At 45.0% G+C, this 18681-nt stretch overlaps 1 protein-coding gene across 6 annotated transcripts; it reads left to right on the forward strand.

Annotated features, from left to right (window-relative positions):
* Window positions 1–238: 238 nt before the first annotated feature.
* Window positions 239–18026, forward strand: RIOX2 (ribosomal oxygenase 2). 6 transcript variants are annotated; one of them, XM_075103263.1, is made up of 12 exons: window positions 239–360; window positions 983–1142; window positions 1960–2207; window positions 3867–4302; window positions 5692–5811; window positions 7033–7161; window positions 10133–10236; window positions 13550–13652; window positions 14297–14462; window positions 14976–15064; window positions 16346–16456; window positions 17771–18026. In XM_075103263.1, the coding sequence occupies exons 3-12, from the start codon at window positions 2083–2085 to the stop codon at window positions 17930–17932; spliced, it is 1545 nt and encodes a 514-aa protein (XP_074959364.1). In that variant the 5' UTR covers window positions 239–360; window positions 983–1142; window positions 1960–2082; the 3' UTR covers window positions 17933–18026. The 6 variants fall into 6 exon arrangements, with proteins under 6 accessions (XP_074959364.1, XP_074959415.1, XP_074959394.1 ...); XM_075103314.1 differs by lacking the exon at window positions 1960–2207; XM_075103283.1 differs by lacking the exons at window positions 983–1142; window positions 1960–2207 and adding an exon at window positions 2801–2925 and having other exon boundaries at window positions 282–360.
* Window positions 18027–18681: the final 655 nt, after the last annotated feature.

Raw genomic sequence — 18681 nt, forward strand, 5'->3', positions numbered from 1 at the left:
GCGGGAGCGCCGGACCCGCTCCCACAGCCGAGGCCTGCGGGGCCCAGGCCGGGCCCGGCCGCGCCGGGGGAGCGCCGGGGCGTTCCGGCCCAGGGCACGACGCATCGCCCCTCGCCGCTCCCGGCCGGCTCGGCGCCGGTTCCCCGCTGCCGGCTCCCCCGGGACGAGCCTCGGCCCCGCCGCCAGGTGAACGGGGCGGCTCCGCCCGCGCCCGGAAACGCCGCCTCCCGTGGCACTCTGCGCGGCGGCCTGCCGCTTCCACCCCGCGTCTCCTCCCGCCTCACGCAGCCCGCCCCGGTTCCCTCGCCATTTCCTCCCGGCGGCTGATCGCCGTCGCTGGCCCGGCCCCCTGCGGCCCGAGTGAGTGCGCCCGCGGGGGGCGAGCCCCGGGTCTGTGGGGGAAGAGGAGCCCTTTGGGGCGGGGGGAAGAGGGAGCTGGTGGCGGCGGGAGGAAGGGGCCAACCGCCGGGCTCGGCGATCCTCTGGGACGCAGGGGAAGGCGCCCCGGGGTGCGGGGGTGGCAGCGCCGGGCCCGGCGGCCTCCTGGCTGGCCCTCCGGGGCCTCGAGGGAGCCGCAGCGGCTGAGGCACGGCGCCCCCGCCCCAGGGCTCCTTACATCGGGGCCCCGCCGCGGCGGACCGCGGCCGGTGTCACTGGCTGGGCCCCCTCCCGGCAACCCCTGTGAGGCGGGGTGGGGGTAAGGGGCGCTGCCCGTTGCGGGCCAGGAGCACCGATTTCTGCGTTTTTCCCTTCGGGAAAAAGTTCAAAAGCAGCGCGGTGAGGGGGAGCAGCGGCCTCAGCGTGGCCATCTTCCATTGCTTAGGAGGGAGCTGGGTCCCCCTGCAGTTGCTGGGCCAGTGTACGGGCCTGAACTCGTAAGCAGGTACATCTGGTGTGTGAGCTGAAAAATACTGGTGGGAAACAACTGTTTCTGTCTGAAGCAGAAACAGGTTCATTCTGTTGCTGTTGTTTTTTTGTCTAGCCTTGTGGAGAAGGACTTGGGGGGTTCTGGTGGATGAAAAGCTGGATGTGAGCTGGCGACGTGCACTCGCATCCCAGAAGCCAACCGTGTCCTGGGCTGTATCAAAAGCACTGTGGCCAGCAGGTCGAGGGAGGTGATTCTGCCCCTCTGCTCTGCTCTGGTGAGACCCCACCTGGAGTGCTGTGTCCAGATCTGGAGCCCTCAGCACAAGGACATGGAGCTGTTAGAGCAGGTCCAGAGAGCGGCCACAAAAATGAGCTGAGGGCTGGCGCACCTCTCCTGCTAGGCCAGGCTGAGAGAGTTGGGGTTGTTCAGCCTGGGGAAGAGAAGGCTGTGGAGAGGCCATATTGTGGCCTTTCAGTACTTCAGGTGGGCTTAGAAAGATGGAGAGAGACTTTTTACAAGGGCCTGTAGTGACAGGATGAGGGACAATGGTTTTAAAGTGAAATAGGGTAGGTTTAAATTAGGTGCAAGGAGGAAACTTTTCCTGATGAGGGTGGTGAGACACTGGAAGATGTTGCCTTGAAGTCATGGATGTCCCATCATCAGAGTGTTCAAGGTCAGGTCGGCTCAGGCTTTGAGCAGTCTGATCTTGTGGAAGATGTCCCTGCCCATAGTAGGGGGTTGGAACTAGATGGCCTTTAAAGGTCTTTTCCAACCCAAACCATTCTGTGGTTCTACAGCTGTAATGACAAACAAAACACTACGAAACACCATATTGTGTAAATGAAGCCACATTCTGTGAGTAGTACATATATCAATTTAACTTTGTTAAATACAATACGAGTGAGCTGAGAGGTTGATACGATGGATTTAGGTTTGGGATTCAAAACTGGCAGTTCAGGCTCTGTTTCCTTTGTGTTGCTGACATTTGGGGATGTCAGTTCTAGGTCTCACTGCTGGCAGCATCTTTAGATGTTGATAGCAACTGGGAACTAATTTTCAGTCTTTTTTTAAGCATTTTCCTTGCCTCATAGAGAACTGTAGCTTGCTGCAGCTGCAGATGTCCATCTCAGGAAGGTGGTGATATGGATTCCCTCCTGCAGGACTAAGGTGACTGCAGGTTACTGCAGAGGTACAGGCTGTTAGTGGAACTGCTGATGAAACACTCTGCCTGGGAGCTAGTGGAGCAGCGAGGGTGTCCTGCATACTGCTGCACAGGAGAACTTAGTGCTGCGTGCAAAAACCAGAACTGGAGTCTTAAGTTTCAGGATAAGGAGTCTGTGTAAGTAAAAGGATCTTAATAAATGGGAGCGTTTACTTTTGAGAATAAAACTGCCATTTTAACTTACAAATGAAGCATCAGCATGCTCTAACTCCTCATGCGTTGGCTTCACTAACTTGCTCAGACATGCCCCAAGTCAGTTTTGAGTTGGCCAACCCAGACCTAGCAGGTGAGCTGTGGTGCTACAGGGCTTGGTGCTAGCTCGTTGTCAGGGTACTTAATTCAGCTCCTCAGGCAGGCTTTGGCTCTCTAGGCTACTCTGGGGGTGAAATGCTGGTGCAAACTTAAAGTTAATGCAAGTATGTCTGCACATGCTATCGTGTTACACCTACCATTTCTTGATTTTTTTTTTTTTTTTCCTTAACTTTCCTGAGAGTTTGGCAGATAAACCCTTTGTGAATTAACTTCTTTATTTTTACATAATGATATATGAACATATTATCTACCTGGAAAAACAAAGTGAATTACTTCCGACTTTAAAATGAAATGTCTGCACTTTGGTGAAAGAATTCTTTTTACTCAAGCCACAAAGTTTGAGAGCTCTGTGGAGACGGAAGTAGAACTAATAATTTTAGTTTTTGGTGTAACTGCAGAGCATCAACAGAAAGACCTAACAATGTTTCCCGTTCTGTAAACTTAATTTTGCTAAACCTGGCCATTCAAGATGCAGTATGGAGGCCCTGACAGAGACTGACATGTGGGCTACTGTCACTGCGTGGTGAGCATCACTAGATGCCAGGCACTGCCACAAAATTTAGCATAAAATTGTTCCCAGGGCCTGAGACCTGCTCTACTTACAGAGGAATCTGCTCTTGGCTTTTCTTTTTCTTTGGAAGCTGCTGTCACCCTCCTGCCAACTGGTCGTGGTTTAACCCCAGCTGACAACTGAGCACCACCCAGCCACTCGCTTAGTCCCCACTGGTGGGATGGGGGAGAGAACTGGAAGACTAAAAGTGAGAAAACTTGTGGATTAAGATAAAGACAGCTTGATAATTGAAGATAAAGCCAGCTTGAAAGGAGAGGCTTACTTAACTGTGCACCACCCCACCCCCGGTGTTCAGTTGGTTGGATTCTGCACCTGAAATGGCATGCATCCTCCTCCATCATGCTCTGCCTGCAAAGTCATTGGGAAGTCTTTACTGTGCTTTTTTTCCCTGGTGTTAATGCATTTCAAGGAACTGTAGTAGGGTACAAGTTTTCTGATCCTGTCCCCTCTCTCCACCCCCTTTGCACGTTACCATTAAATCTCTTAAAGCTGAGTTAATTTTTTAATAATTTGCAGGTCTTGCTACAGAAGACCAGTCTACCACACATTATTTCTGTGTGTGGATTCCTGCTTTTGTAAAGATCTGTTGTGTGGCCATAGGGTTTTATCGTGTGTTTTTTAGTATAAACCCAGCTGTGGGATTTGAGCTTCTGTGAGCAACGGCTCCCGGTAGAGCCCTTTGGAGTTTACTGAGGTTTGAGAGAGGATTAGAGGTCTGCCGTGGGCTTTCCTGTTTCTGCTGCTTGGAGGAAATAGTGAGCATCTGGGAGCAGAGCAGTTTCCAGTGTATTCTTATATCCCACTAGAGAAGGCAAGCGGAGCTGCCCTGGCCTGTGAGCTTTGGGAATTGTGTTGCTGGTTGACTGTTTTTTGTTCTCTCTCCTCTTCAACAGTAACATGCCCAAGAAAGGAGGGAAGCATGCTGAAATGGGAAAAGAGATGCAGGCACAGTGTAAACGAGCAAAGGTGGAAGCAGCTTGTTCTCCATCAGTCATGAGTTTTGGGAGTCCAGACAGCCTTTTCGGAAGCTTGATCTCTCCCATCAAACAAGATATGTTTTTCAGGGAGTATTGGGAGCAAAAGCCACTGCTTGTGCAGAGAAATGATCCCCTGCTGGCTGCTTACTACCAGTCCCTGTTCCAGTTGTCGGATTTGAAGGAACTGTGCAGCCAAGGTCTATACTATGGCCGGGATATAAATATCTGCAGATGTGTGAATGGAAAAAAAAAAGTTTTAAATAAAGAAGGCAAAGTGAATTACATGCAGCTGAAGAAGGATTTTGACCAGAAAAAGGCAACAATACAGTTTCATCAGCCTCAGAGATTCAAGGTTGGATTGTTTCACTGAATATAATTGATGCATGTTTTATAATGTGGTATACTTTGCTTGAGTATACTAGACATAGCTTCATCTCTGCCCCCAGTAAATCCAGGGGAAGTAGCTGACATCAATGACCTGCTGAAATCTATACATAAGCTGTGTTAATGAAAACATAGTTTGTACTTTTGCACTGCCCATCATGTTCCAGTGCTCTGCCATAAGAACAAAATCTGATTTGTGTTCTAACATTAAGCATTCCTTTTAAAAAATTTGCTTTGTCATAAAAGTTTAGAAAAAACTAAATGCACAAAACTGATGATTATTCAACTGCGTCTGCTTAAATTATCCCTTCTGCCCCACTGTTTCCTTGTGCAAATAGGGGCTTTTGTACTGCGTTCCTTGAATGGAGGGCAAGATGTCAAACCGCATAAAATATTTCGGTCACTCCACTGTTCTCATCAATGGATTGGCTTTGAATTGCACCACAGAAGTGGTGCACCACATTTTAGCGAGCGCTCTCCCTCTTTTGTTCGTTTTGATGCTTTTGCAGTCATCATGTCTTGAGAATGAGGCAGTGGCATGCGCACAGTTGTGTAAAGGGGACAGATGCTTAAAGGTACTTAGATTTAGGTAGTCCTTTTTTGTCCCATGGTGTCAACACAATTTATTTGTGAAGTGTAAGGACCCAAATACACAGCTGAGTCCCAACTGTAGTGTGACTGGCTGATCTTAGTTTGAGTGTAGCTCTAATGGCCAGTGGCATCTGCAGGTGAAGTTGAAATGTTGTGTGGCTTATGCCAAAATCTAGAACTTGAACTGAACTTGCATAAATTGTGATTGAAGTTGCGCTTGTGCAGCTCTGATGGCTGGCATGTTCCGATTTGAGAGTCATCCCTTGGTGCATTGTCTGTCTCGTGTTAGATGTGGATGAAAAAGTTTGTTCTTGAATGTGCCCAAACAATTGGAGTCACTGGAAAAAGGTCTCTAACCTTTGTATGCTCTCCTTGATGCTAGCCTGTATCATGCAAGTCCTGCATGTGTTTATTGTCTTAAAATGTTTTGCTGTTTGTGGGATGATGGGTGGTGTATTTTCCTCTTTCTAGCCTTGATTTTGCAGCCTAAAAATGTCATGGGGAAGAGAACAAACATCAATGCTGTGTTGGGGCACCAGACTTACTGGCTGACTGGTTACCTTTGTGGCACATCTCCTTTGCGTCTACAGTGCTTGCTTTCAGTAGGAACACTCATACACAACATCTGCCTTCCCAGCCTCTGTCTCCCTGGGGGGATGTGATCATTCACTAGAAAAACCTCCCAAGCGATGGGGAAGCCGTGGGCTGGGTGGCAGCCTGGCTTGGCTGAGCTCTTCAGTAGTAACGGCATCCTTTCTTTTTAAAGGAGGAACTGTGGAAGATTCAGGAGAAACTGGAGTGCTACTTCGGGTCTCTGGTTGGGTCGAATGTTTACATTACTCCCCAGGGGTCACAGGGCCTTCCCCCTCACTACGATGATGTTGAGGTAGGACAGCACAACCTTGTCTGTGAAACTGTGCGTGGGCTTTTGCTAGTGGCAGTGGATACCTGTACATGAGCTCCCCTTCCCCTCCCAAATAACTTATTATAGAGGAATGTTTATTTTTCACTGAAAACTTACGGTAATTAGTTGCAAGTGTTCCTTTAGAGTTGTTTTTTCTATATAATTTAACTGTAAAGTACTAGTAGTAATAGCAAAAGGTGATATCATGTAAACTCTGCTTTCCAGACCAGTACCTTCATTAGATTAAAAGAGAATTTGTTTTCCCAGCTGCAGAAGCTTTCTCACACCTTTTTTCCATTTTTCCTTCATTTAGACCCCCAAGAATCTAGCAGTCCTTTTTCCTTTACTTCAAATCCTTATTCGTTCTTTCTTCAACTGGACAGTGGAAGCAGACTGGTTGTGATGGTTCCCATATGCTGACCCTACTGTTTTTAAGAAGTTTCTGGTACGATGATGTCCTGTGGTCCAAATGTATTTTAAATTAGCTTCTAAAAGAAACATTCAAATTGACACTGAATTAAAAAAAAAAAAAAAGTTGGGCTATCCCACTTAAACCAAACTAGAAATCCCCATTATATGTACTTTTTGCCTTTTTTTTTTTTCACTTCCATTAAAGACATCTGGAGTTTCATTTTCCTTATGCTTGTTGTTCAGCAGCCCCACAACCTGTGTGTTCTGGCATATGTCATCAAGTCCCAGCTCACAGCATCCCCTAGATGTTTCTGATGCTGTCTTTGTCAGTGAATGGTGATAAGGCCTCTCTCACCTGAAAGTAATGTCTGCCACACAGATATTCAAAATATCAAGTCAGTTGTCTAGCACGTATTTAAGTGCCTGTAGAGAAACGGGGATTTCCAAATGCCTGTCGTAGGATGAAAGAGATCACCCTTCACAACTCTTCTCACTGTTAAGTAGAGCCTAAAGAAATAGTTAAAATGTAAACTTCTGCGTTGTAGACGTCTAAGAATTAATGTGAGAGGAATCCTATTTGCCATGCTGTGGAGTAGGTGAGTGCAGGGAAGGTGAAATCTGTTTCTTATTGTCAGAAAAGCAACCTGTGTCACTTGTTTGCTTTCTATCCCTGATTTCTGACACGGTTCCACAGACTTTCCAAGTAAGAAGATGGCTTAAAATTTCTGATCAATTGGATGTGTGAGGGGCAGCAAGGCTGCCTTATGCATTTGGATTTATGGTCTTTTGCAGGTGTTTATCCTTCAGCTAGAAGGCGAGAAGCATTGGCGACTCTATAAACCAACAGTGCATTTAGCTCGGGAATATAATGTTGAATCAGAAGATAGGATTGGGAATCCCACACATGAATTCGTATTAAAGGTAATATAATTGAATTGCTTTACCTGGTCTGCGCTATGGTTGCTAGAAAAGTAATCATGTTTAAAATCGTCCATTTCTTGAAGACAGTATTCTGAATGATCGTGGTTGTGAAACAGAGGGGAGGGTTGGCACACAAAACACTGTGAGCACGAGAAATTGGGGTGATAGTTGTCTAACTTATCCTTTTTCAAAGGTATCCTTTGCTTTAGTATTTAAACAATGGACCAAGAAACCAGTTATTTCTGGAAATTCTCCAATATTCTCCAAGTTGGGCATGCTGACTCCTGGATCATGTTTGTGGAGTTGTGTGCAGAAGAACCATTGGGTTTATATATGATTATGAAACATTTTTATGCTTTTACATGCTGTTTGTAATCGATCAGGCTGTTCCTTTTATGCACTAAGACTTACTGCTTTACTGAAGGTTGTCACTGTTCTGGTGAATTAGATTTAAATATTAATCCTTGGCTGATAAACAAAAGCATGAACTAAACCCCACATTATCTTGTTGTATTAATTGTTTTTTCTTTTTCCAAACCTGAAAATCAAGTGTTTGGCTGGTTTTTTTGGTTACTTGAAGTAAAAAAGATCATTTCATGAAGGTTAATGAATGCAGCTCCTTTGACAGCAGGGCATCTGGTACTTGTCCCGTTCAGTTACACGTGCTTGTGCTTCTGACGTGTGTTATTTATCCAGCAGACGGGGCTGCTTTGTGTTGGAAGACTCATTAGTTTCTCCGCCCTGTCTCAGGGGCTCTCTTTGCAAGGTCTCTGCTCTTCCCAGTGTTCAGACCTGCCTTTGGGTGTAGGTAGTTTAGGAATAGTATGACATACTGGATATGATACTGGCATCGCTAGCTGTGTGGTTTGACTGATGGTGATATTCAATGGTCATGATGTATTGGGTGATGTAAAGTACAATTCCCTTTTTAATTTCTGGAACATTTTGGGCTGGACTTCAATGCCTTTAATTTTTATGAAATAATGATGTATTCTACAAGCCATTTGACTGACATTAGTGGAGTGAAACTACCAGCCTTTGAAAATGGCTTAAAAATTATCTAAGTTTTTAATTTATTCTGTTTGATGTTCATAATTTCCCATGACCTGTTTCTTCTGGGTGGCTGCTGTCAGATTCTGGTTGTCTGTCTGGAGCTGTCTCTGACAGGGATGCTGTCAGATAACTTATTTCCTCACTAAACATCTTCCTATAATATTTCCTTTCTCCTTTTTTGCATTTCTGTCTGCTGTCTGCCATCCTTGGGCAGTTTAGAACAAATGGACCAGTTAAAGACTATATTGGTGGTGTTCTCATTTCCCACCAAAAACTGGTAGCTGACTGAGAGCAAAGGCACGCTGTTTTGTGTATAAGGTTGCAAGCTGCAGTGTGTCTTGGTGAACTGCACCAGGCTGTGGCCGTGGCTGGCTTGTCAAGCACAGCTTATTTGGTAGCTGGCTATCTAGCCTTCTTCATATATGATTTTCCATTTGATTTGCTGGTACTTCTCCCTTTTCCGCCCCTCCTTCCTCCAACTCGGAAGTTAGAAGGCAGCAAAGTGATCAGTTCCGCGTTGTCTCTTGTCAAATGCTCTGTCCTGCCCCAGTCTGGGTGTTTCTACCTGGAGTCTCTGAAGATTCTGATTATTTTAATTGAAGAGTGCTGTGCTTGCTGGCTCATGTGAAAGTCACATCAACATGTGACTGCCCAGCAGTTAAGATGAATAAGTGTTGGACTTTGCAGCAAAGGCTGCTTTGAAACATCACAATCCCTGCTTCCTAGTAGCAGGCATGGGGTGCTACAGCATGAAATAATTTCCTTTGCAGACTAGTTTGTCATCACTCTGGTAGGTGTTCAGGGCTCTTGCCCTTCCCCTGCACGACCCTCCTTCCAGATTTTTTTTGCTGGGGATGTGAAATGTAGCAAATGAAGAGAATTCAAATTACTCTTAGTTGGTTCGTGTAGTCCCTACACTGGTAAGGAAGGCAGTTTATTAGTGGCAGAGAGAGGCTTGCTTCAGAACAAGTAAATTGTGCATAGCTGATCTGTGATGCTTTACAGCTTGTTATAAATGGATGAAGAGACTTGACCTTGCCAAGTCCTGTGAAGCCTCATTATCTAAAGAGACCTTTCAATTCAGTGAAAAATCAAGTAGTATTCACTTGAAAAATATCTGTGCTAGTTCAGTAGGCTGTTAGAAGTAGGTGATGTGACAAAATTTAAGGAATGGTAAATTTAAAATGGAATCAAATGTCATTATTGTTAGGTTATGAATTTTCTCTTTGACTATGCTATCGAACTATGTAGATGTTTATAGGAGAAGGCATAAGTAAACTGATTTTTCCATCTTGGAGGCAATTTTGTGTGCTTTGCACTTCTCTTACCATGACTTTCCTAATCTAAGTTTTTATCAGTGTGGAGATTTAATTTAGATAGGTGAGAAGAAAGATAGGGAGGAGGAAGGTTGTACTTGTTTTTTCAAGCGTTTTAGCTGAAAATTTCAGACAACAGTATTGTAACAGCTTACCATCTTTATAGAGTCGTTGGCTTTTCTTGTGGAATACTGGCCTTTTCTTCTGATGCAATCTGACCAAATTCACATTGCACCTGCTTCTCTGCTAGCCTGCTGTACTGTCAGGTTTCTCTCAGCTCCTTCTTTGTCCCCTTTATGCAGCTGAGTTGGGGTGTTTGTAATGGGGTTTATAATGATAAAAGCTTGCTTCCTGTTTTCAGATGGGTGTATAGTAAATATTGACAGTAAGCTGGAAAGTTTAAGTTATCAAACAAACTTCTGGCTTAGAGTTCTTTATCTAATTCAAGTGTACAATGGAGGATCTCTCTATTTTGTGACTTTAAAAAATATATGTTGTCAGTCTGTCTGCTCAGAGAGTATTTTCTCTATTTTCTCTTCTTGACTACAATAAGGTTTGACCAGGTGCCCTAAATATATCGATTCTCTTTCATTTTCTTGCAGCCAGGTGACTTACTGTACTTCCCAAGAGGGACTATCCACCAAGCTGACACTCCTCTTGGGATCTCCTATTCTACACACGTGACCATCAGTACCTACCAAAACAAGTAATTATTCTTTACTTCTTTTTCTTAGCCTGGCTTTTCTGAAAATGGCTTTCTTTGCCAGATGATGTGCGTGAATAGTATAGACCTGAAACCAATGTTTCAAAGAAGTGATGACTGGTTTCTTAAAAAACCGCCTTGTAATGAGCTCTGCTTAGCTCTTTTCCTTGTTCATTCTATTTAGCCTGTGTGTGGTCTGTTTTTCTGTGAATAATACAGGGATAGGGCATGTTGCCTTCCCCCCAGAGGTGTGGTGACATGGAATATAGGTAGGCACCCCACTGTTACGTATGTGCCCTGCTTTTAGTAACAGAAGCTAAGGTAGCGTTTAGGTAGCAGTAATTGAAGTTTCGGTGAAGCGTGGGGAGCGAGACCCTTGTTGTTTGAAGCAGCCTGTTTACCAGGTTTTCATTCAGCAAGCTTGATTGCTTTTTAATTGGTTATTTTATTATTTACCAGCTGTAGAGTTTAATGTGGAAGGTAATGTTACGACTGCAAACTCACTCTTGGGTTTAAAAGCCTCTCACCAGTGGCTGAAGTTACCGTACATTTCATAACCCAGATGAGGAGTCACAAGTTCCTCCTTTCATCATGTTTTCTCCTGCATTTGATACTCACCCAGACCTGTTCTGACAGACTCGCTGCAAATTCTTCCTTCGCAAATATTTTCTACTTACCTGTGTTTTTCATCTCCCTCCCTGTGTGTGCAAGTTAGATTTCCTTTGACACACACTTGATCCTTGTGCCCACTGAAACATTGTCATCACACAGGGAAATGCTGCTGCCACCTAATCAGCCTCTCAGGTGCTGGGTTTGGAGTCATTGGCCTGGGTTAGTAACTGGAAAGGATTTCTGTTAGCCACAAAACAGGACAGAACAAGTTTGGGCATATTCTAGATGATTGTCAGATGAATCTGTAACCACCCGCTGGACCATTCTGGAAGACCAGGATGTCAGTGCTGCTGGTAACTCTTAATGTGGCAAGTCCTCCAAGTTGGAGAGAGGCTTAAGATGAAGCCGCTCAAAGGTGTAAGTCTTAATCAGCTGAAGCCAACTTTTATGTTGACACTCATGATCTATTCTTTTATTCAGAAGGAATGAAAAAAAAGCTATTTTCTGTAAGCATTGACTGCTGTTGCAAAGAGTGTTTGACTTCCTTTGTTAGGCAGAAGGTAATATTAGCACTGAGCTGTTTTGGCAAGTTTGATGGCACATTCACGGTGATCAGCAGTGAGTGGCCTCCAAAGAGATGTCCTGCTCCTCCTCCCTCCCCACGGCTTTTTTGTCCCACTGCTTCCTTGTGTTGACCTGGTGCTTCTCTCACCCCTGGTTTAGTGAACTGAGCAGACAGAAGAGTGACACTACAGTAAGTGGGTGTTCGGTTTGTTGATAGAGGCTGGGCTGGAGTGATGTTGTAGACTGGTGTACAGGAGTCCTCCTTTATGCACAGAACAGGGTTTGTCCAGCTTGATCCATACAGAGTTACTGGTCATGCAATGCTGGGGAGACAAGAATTTCGTTCCTTATAACAGGGGAGACCTGACAGGCATTGTGTGGAGTCAGTGCAGTTTCTCTGAGGCAGCGTAAGCCAAGTGCCAGTCCAGTGAGTTACTTGAGAAGCAATGCTGTTGGGGAGCATGTTCCCTGGGCACTTGTGTTGGAGTGCGGAAAGGAAAACCTTGGAGAGTGCTGTTCTTCTAAGGATAAAAAGTGGAATCATCACCCATTAAGGTTATTGGTAATGAAGTGTAAATGAAGCCTGCCTCTGCACCTGCTTTCAGCAAGCACAGGAAAACAAGCAGCAGTCCTGATACAGGCTGTTATTTTGATTTGGCTCGTGGATGAAAGTATAGTCTGGAAACATTTCCCTGGAAAATTGAAGAGAACTCCTTGAAAATAGCTGTCCTTATTGTGGAGGATGTTTGGACTCGAGGTGACCACGCTGGAAGTGGCATGTGCAGAAGGAGCTGGGGAGGGAGGAAGTGTTGGTGGAGATGGCACTTTCAGGGGGGTTTAGGCACCAAGACAAAAGGGACTCCTCTGTGTGCTGGAGGATGGTTCCCCTGCCATCCCAGCAGGCATAGAAATGCATGTGGGGCAGTTCATTATAGGCAGGGCAGTTTGGAAAAGCAGCGAGTAGCTGAAGATAGTTGCTGGCAGATGGAGGGTGGGGGCAAGAGAAGGGAAGCAGTAAGAAAGCAGTGTCTCATTCTATTGATCATCCAGAGTCCATCCCTCCCAGTGTGTAGCAGACAGTGGAACACTTGAGTGGAGATGGTAACAAAAATGTAAATGAGCCTATAAAAAGTCACACTTTTTTTTAAACTAAAGTACTGTCTAGAGATCAGTGCTGAAAACAGGGAGTGCTGAGGGAGAGCAAGAGCAGAGGGTGAGGCATATGTTGGAGGACAGGCCCTGCTCTGCCGCCTGCCCCAGCTGGGTGGGAGTCTGCTGGCAGCCTTGGATGCTGGGCGCTTGCCCTGGTGATCGCCCATTAAAGCAGCCTCTGTGGATGTGGTAGGGAGGGAGGTGACACATGGACAGGACAGCACTTATGCGGGAGCGGCATGCCTCTTCCTGATGAGGTTGATTCAAGCCAGGCAAAGAAGGTACAGGCAGTAGTCCTCCCTCCTCTCCTCTAGTTTATTCTTACAATTGGGGAACAGAAACACAGATCAAATACCTGTTTTTTTTTTTTAAAGTATGTAGGTTAAGAATGGGGATTTAACACAAACAAGGCACCTACAAGGTACCTGTTAGGTATAATTAAAATCCCTGTAAAGACACATAGGGTTTTTTTTCCTGGGGTCAGTTAAGTCTGTAGCAAAGCTAAAAACTGATGCCACATTGGATTTGATAACCCTGGGTACATTTCCTCCTTCAATATAAGTGTCTCAAAATTATGTTAAATGGCACAACCTCATTGTGTGCAGTGAGGCCATATGTGCGTGCAGTTGGCTAATAATGGCCCCACTAGGAATTTCATCATTCGCTGAGGTCAGCTTTAAGCTGAATCCACTGGTGAAGGGCAAGCATCTGAATCAGGACAAACTGGACCCTTCTCAAGCCAGTTCCTTCCCTCTGTAGGAGTGCCACTGACCTGAAGCTAGTGAGGACGCACACCCGGTTGAGATGAGAGAGTTATTGCACGAGACCGTAGAGTGGTAATGGAAGGGCCAAAGGCACAAAGCAGATTTGGAATTGGAGTGCTGCGTTTCCCGCCCTGGACATCAGTTGTCTGTTTTATTTCAGTGCAACTATTTTAGTGTTTTTTTTCTTTTCTTTTTTTTTGTTTTCCTTTCTTCCGGTCCTTCAGCTCTTGGGGAGATTTCTTACTGGATGCGATTCCTGGCCTTGTGTTTGATACGGCAAAAGAAGATGTGGCGCTGCGGGCAAGCATACCAAGGCAACTGCTTATGGTAAGTAGGTGGGACTAAGGGAATAATAGTGCGTCCAGCTGAAGCTTCAGCACTGAGGCAAGCACGTGTCTTGTTGATCTGCTCTGCAAGCTCAGTGCAGTGGCATTACCTTGTCTAGCAGCACACCCACTTCTTTTGAAGACTTCAGGATGACTGTTGCGAGGTTTGCTCCAGCTGAAGCACTGCCTAGGTCATTGCACTGTCTTTCTTTCACATCACAGTGTCCTTGTATGTCTTGTTTCCTTCTAAAAGTAATGACATTTGCTTTGGAGCTGTCAGACAGGCATAGTTCCTGTCAGGCCAAGCAGGCAAAGCTGTGAGTTGTTCTGTGGCCTCTTTATGGTAGCCCAGTTGTGGTGCTGATCAGCTCATCAGCATGCAGAAGGAACAGGTCTCTCTTTCAGCTACACTTGCAAGTCCTTTAGCACTGCAAGTAGCGCCAGAGTGAGGGAAAGCAAGCATCAGCTTTGGTGTATGAACAGTTCGTGGGAATGTGTAAAAGAAACTAATTTTGTTGTTTTGGGAGTAAACGTTACACTTTGCAAAGGAGAGAGGAACATCCAGATTTTTATGGCTTTACTACACCCCTTTAGGCTGGTCTGTTTAGCTTGAATTCATATGCGAGCAACTCTGTGGATATTTAGCAGGTGGACATAGCTGACTCGACAAAAAAACTGAGTAGCCTTTTGAGGAGGCTTGCAGACCATCTGGAAAACACCAGAGAACTGAGATCATCTGACATGAAGAAGGATTTCATTATGAACCGGTTGCCACCTTGCTTGGGATACGACTCTGATCCTTTGACTCCAGGTAGATTTTGAAGTTACCAAAACTGGCTGATGTGATGGTAGAGCTCGTGCTAACTCCGCTTCTTATGATTTTGCTGTTTTATGGTAGACAAGGATTATATAGTCTGGCATTGGTGTCATGGTGTGCCAGGCTCTATGTGTGCATTTGTACGCCTCAGTTGGTTAATTCCCTGTGTCTAGTGGAAGAGATGACGCATCTCTCTTAGAGTGAAATAAAGGTTAGCCTAGACTGAAACTGGCAGCTTTAATAACTACTCTGTACTGAAAATGTTTAACTGGTAGACTGTGTCCTTATGCTCTAGCTTGCTATTACAGCTCTCGGTAGACCGTGAAGGTGAGAAAATTGAAAAAAAAAAATCTCCCCTCCACCCCATGTTTGAGAACATGTGGGTGTTGGAACATACATTAACAAAAAAATAATCTACCCACAAGAGAGTGGGTGGTGCACAGAGGGCTCAATTTGCACTGTTTGTCTGGTTTCTTTCCTTTCTAATGGAGATTTTATTTTTCTTAGGTGGGAAATTGCCAAAAATAGATAGCAAAATCAGACTGCAGTTTAGGGATCATGCTATCGTTACAGTGGAACCAGATCAAGAGAATGCTGTACGTATAATGAAGCCACCCTCGTATGCTTGGGGTGGCAGGGTGGGGTTGGGCGAGGTATGTGATGTGTTGCTCCGTTGTATTGGCCTAAGAGGGTCATGCAGTTATCCTTAGCTGGATCCTGCCCACCATTAGGGTTTGTTAGGAGATGAAGATGGGGTGGTTGTTGAGCAGTAACATGGGCTGTTCTTGCCTTCTGGAGAAGAGCTACAGAACTAAATTTAGTCTGTGATTCTGCATGGTAGGTGCATGGCTTTTATCTGACGTTAGATGGGATCATTACAGCAGCTAAGTGGCTGCCATAGCTCTTGCTAATGGATTTTTTTAAAAAATTTTTATTTGTAGTTAAGCACATGAATAAGTTATAAAAATGGGTTCTCTCAAGAGAGGGAATTCTCTTGGTTGCAGCTGCTGCTGACTGTGGTTGCATTTAGTCTTCACTTCCAAGTAATCTTTGTACCTAAGTGGGCACCAGTAGCACTACTAAGTAAGTTGTTCCACAAAACAGATGCAGGCATCTTGGATTATCTTGTGTTCAGACTGCTTCTTAGCTATGAGGCTTTATTAGCATGAACTTGTACAAGTGCTCTTTGTTGTGTTCATTAAAAACAAAAAGTGTGTGTGAGTGGCAAACACGACAGACTGTCTTGTACATTTTTTTAAAATAAGTGAGTAAAATGTTTCCCTCCAAGAAAAACATGCCATAATTTTCTTTTTCCTCTCCATTTTGTTTGTCCATACTGCTGTAAGACAGGAAAGGCTTTAGAAACTTTTATATTTTTTGTTGCTGCCTCACCTTCTGATGTCATACAGCTAAACCCTGAATGACAGCACACATCCAAGACTAGTGTCCACAGATTTGGTGTGAGACCTGCCCACAGAGCTCTGAACTGGTTTGCACAGCTTTGACCAAGGAATGATAACAGGCATATGATTTTTAAGAGCCAGATCAGTATCAGAATGGAAATTTATTGATGTACACTCCTTCATTAGGACCTTTCAGGAGGTGCACCTTAAATGGCGTGTTTCCTGTACAGCATCAGTTCTGCCTTAATACTGCCACTACTAGACTCACAGATGTTGTAAATAAATTTCCAAAGAGGGCTTGGAGGCTCCCTTATTGCTGTAATAGCTGGCTGGTGGATCATACAGTTAGGAAGGTGAATGGTTTTCGCTGATGTAACAGTGGACTCCAGAATTAAGGGGCTAACATTGTCATTTGAGTGAGAGGAATGTGAGGTATGACTCTCATGTAACTGTTTTCTTCCTGCTGTCTTTTAGGATGAAATTCGCAGAGATATGATTTATGTGTATCATTCTTTGAAGAACAGGAGGGAAACTCACATGATGGGGACAGATGATGATGCTGCTAGTGAGGAAGGGGCATCACAGGTTTGTTCCCACAAACACACAACAAAAGCGACATTGCCATGATGGGTTTTGCTGCATTAGAAGAGCTGGACTTTGATGGTGGCAGGGGCCTGGGTTCTGCTGTATTCCTCAGCACCTGAAGCATTTCTGCCCAGCCACTGTGTAACTGGATTAGCTGAGGCTACAACAGAGAGGCAGTTAGTTAATAGTAGAGCTAAGTAATGTAATCTCATGCTTAATTAAATGTTGCAGATTCTAACACTATTTCCTGCAGGTGCCTTATGGCCAAGCTAGCAAAGCTACTGGAGCAGCTACAAGTGTCTCTTACTGCTGTGTCCTTTAGCACATCCTTTATTACTGCTACTGGCCATGCTAGCGCAGGCTCAGTGGTAGCAGGGATCACTGTGCCTCTGCAGCATGCTTATGCCGTGTTGAAGCCATGTTCGATTCTATATCCATGGGAACATACTGCAAGATAAGGGCAGTAATTCTGTGGTGGGGTGGGTCAGCATTGGGAGCCAGCTCTTTTACTGAAATGTAAGGAGGGAACTTTTTATGTTGTTAATAAGAATGGAGACCAACCAGCTGCAGCCTTACTCAGCGCATACACTGCTTTCGCTCAAATCATAACTACTCCTGGAGAGTGGCTGTGAGCTTTGCAACTTTTTGTTCCCCTTCATGCTAGTAAGATGCTCTAGCTTAGGTCTGTGAAACAGTTAAATACAGGTCTGCACAAATATACCGTAGAGCCAAAACAGAACACCGCCCGTTCTTGTCTCAGCAAGGCTTTCTGCTTGGCAGCTACTTTACCTGTTAAGGTAAATCTCATTGGTCCTCTGGAGTAGAGACTACTGAGGTTGCACGCTGGCACCCGTCCAATAGGTGCATAGCCGAGAGCATATCATCCTGCCCTTGTAGACGCCAGGCACGATAATGGAGGTTCTCTGTGGTTCTGTTAAACTACATCCAAAGGCTGCATGTGCCAGATAAAACATATATCACCATCCAAAAATACTGGGTAGGGTTAGGCAAGAGTATAAATTTGAAGTTACTTCATTCTTCAGTGTGGAAACCACATGAGGAAGCCATGCACTGTAAGCCTCCCTCCCTCACACAGTGTGCTAGCTGAATTCTCTTGCATGTTCTATTTCTCTAAGAAAGGTGGCAGGATAATACCGCACCTTTTGGAGCATGCACTCAGAAATACCAGCATGATGTGGAAAAAAGGAGCTACCTGCTGATCAGAACCTACAGCCTAACACACTATTGTGTCATAAGAGACATTGTGCTTCGCTGAAATATCTTTCTTTTTTTTTAATTCTTCCCCCCCCCCAGCAGATGCATGGACTGCGGTTCCCTTTGTCATACTTGGATGCACTGAAGCAGATCTGGAGTAGCAGCACTGTTTCCGTGAAAGAGCTTAACCTTGTCTCAGATGAAGAAAAAGAAAACCTTGCCTTGTCTCTATGGACTGAATGTCTTATAGAGGTTCTTTGATGCTTTTGTGAATAAGCTCTCCTGTAAGCAGTATTTCTAGCTATTAAGAATCTCTTGAGAGAAAGGCTTATTAAATTACTTTTTTATCCATCCAGCCTTTGGTTTGTATTGCTGTCCAACAAAGCACTGCAAGATACATACTTTGCTACTTTTCTGGTGCCAAGTGTTACTTTTCTTTCCTTAAGCTTTAGGAAAACAGGCATCAAGAGAAACAGGTAAGCTGCTCGTTGTCTAATGTGCCACAGCTCCACGGCTGTGGGTGGGTGAAGTCACTCACGGTAGCAGCAGCGCTGTGGTATCCATCCCCCATCCCCTGGCCATATGCCGTGATGTGAAGGACGTCCAAAGGTATACGTGGAACAGGCTCCAGGACCTTGGGCAAAAACTATTACCTTGTTTTTTCCTTCGTAAAGATCACCAGCAAGAAAACACCTTTGTTCTGTTTGTTTGCTCCAAGAGAAGAAAAGCTGTACATGTTGTTTCCCAAAGGTGTAAGACTGCCCAAGAAGACCACCTTCCTCTCAGATACTGCCTCCTCTGGAATCAACAAGTAATAGTACTTAACCTCTACCTCCTCCAGCACCAATTTAGTGTAAAAGTAACCCAAACCTGCAACTGGAATCTATCTTTAATGCTCACTTGAGTGGGTTTTGATGGGAGTAGCGCAGTTATTTTAATACTTGAACATCGATGTTTAACATGCGAACTAACACTTAACAGCAGTGTCACGTATTCAATACACTTATCCC

This window comes from Phalacrocorax aristotelis, chromosome 1 (assembly GCF_949628215.1).
Source record: "Phalacrocorax aristotelis chromosome 1, bGulAri2.1, whole genome shotgun sequence".
Lineage (NCBI taxonomy): Eukaryota > Metazoa > Chordata > Aves > Suliformes > Phalacrocoracidae > Phalacrocorax > Phalacrocorax aristotelis.

What these genes read in the sequence shown, in the direction of transcription:
- RIOX2 (XM_075103263.1), top strand. Translation starts at nt 2,083, where the DNA reads ATGAAACACTCTGCCTGGGAGCTAGTGGAGCAGCGAGGGTGTCCTGCA. An exon ending in ATCAGTACCTACCAAAACAA is followed by an intron (nt 10,237 to 13,549) that starts GTAATTATTCTT and finishes CCGGTCCTTCAG; the next exon opens with CTCTTGGGGAGATTTCTTAC. An exon ending in AACCAGATCAAGAGAATGCT is followed by an intron (nt 15,065 to 16,345) that starts GTACGTATAATG and finishes GCTGTCTTTTAG; the next exon opens with GATGAAATTCGCAGAGATAT.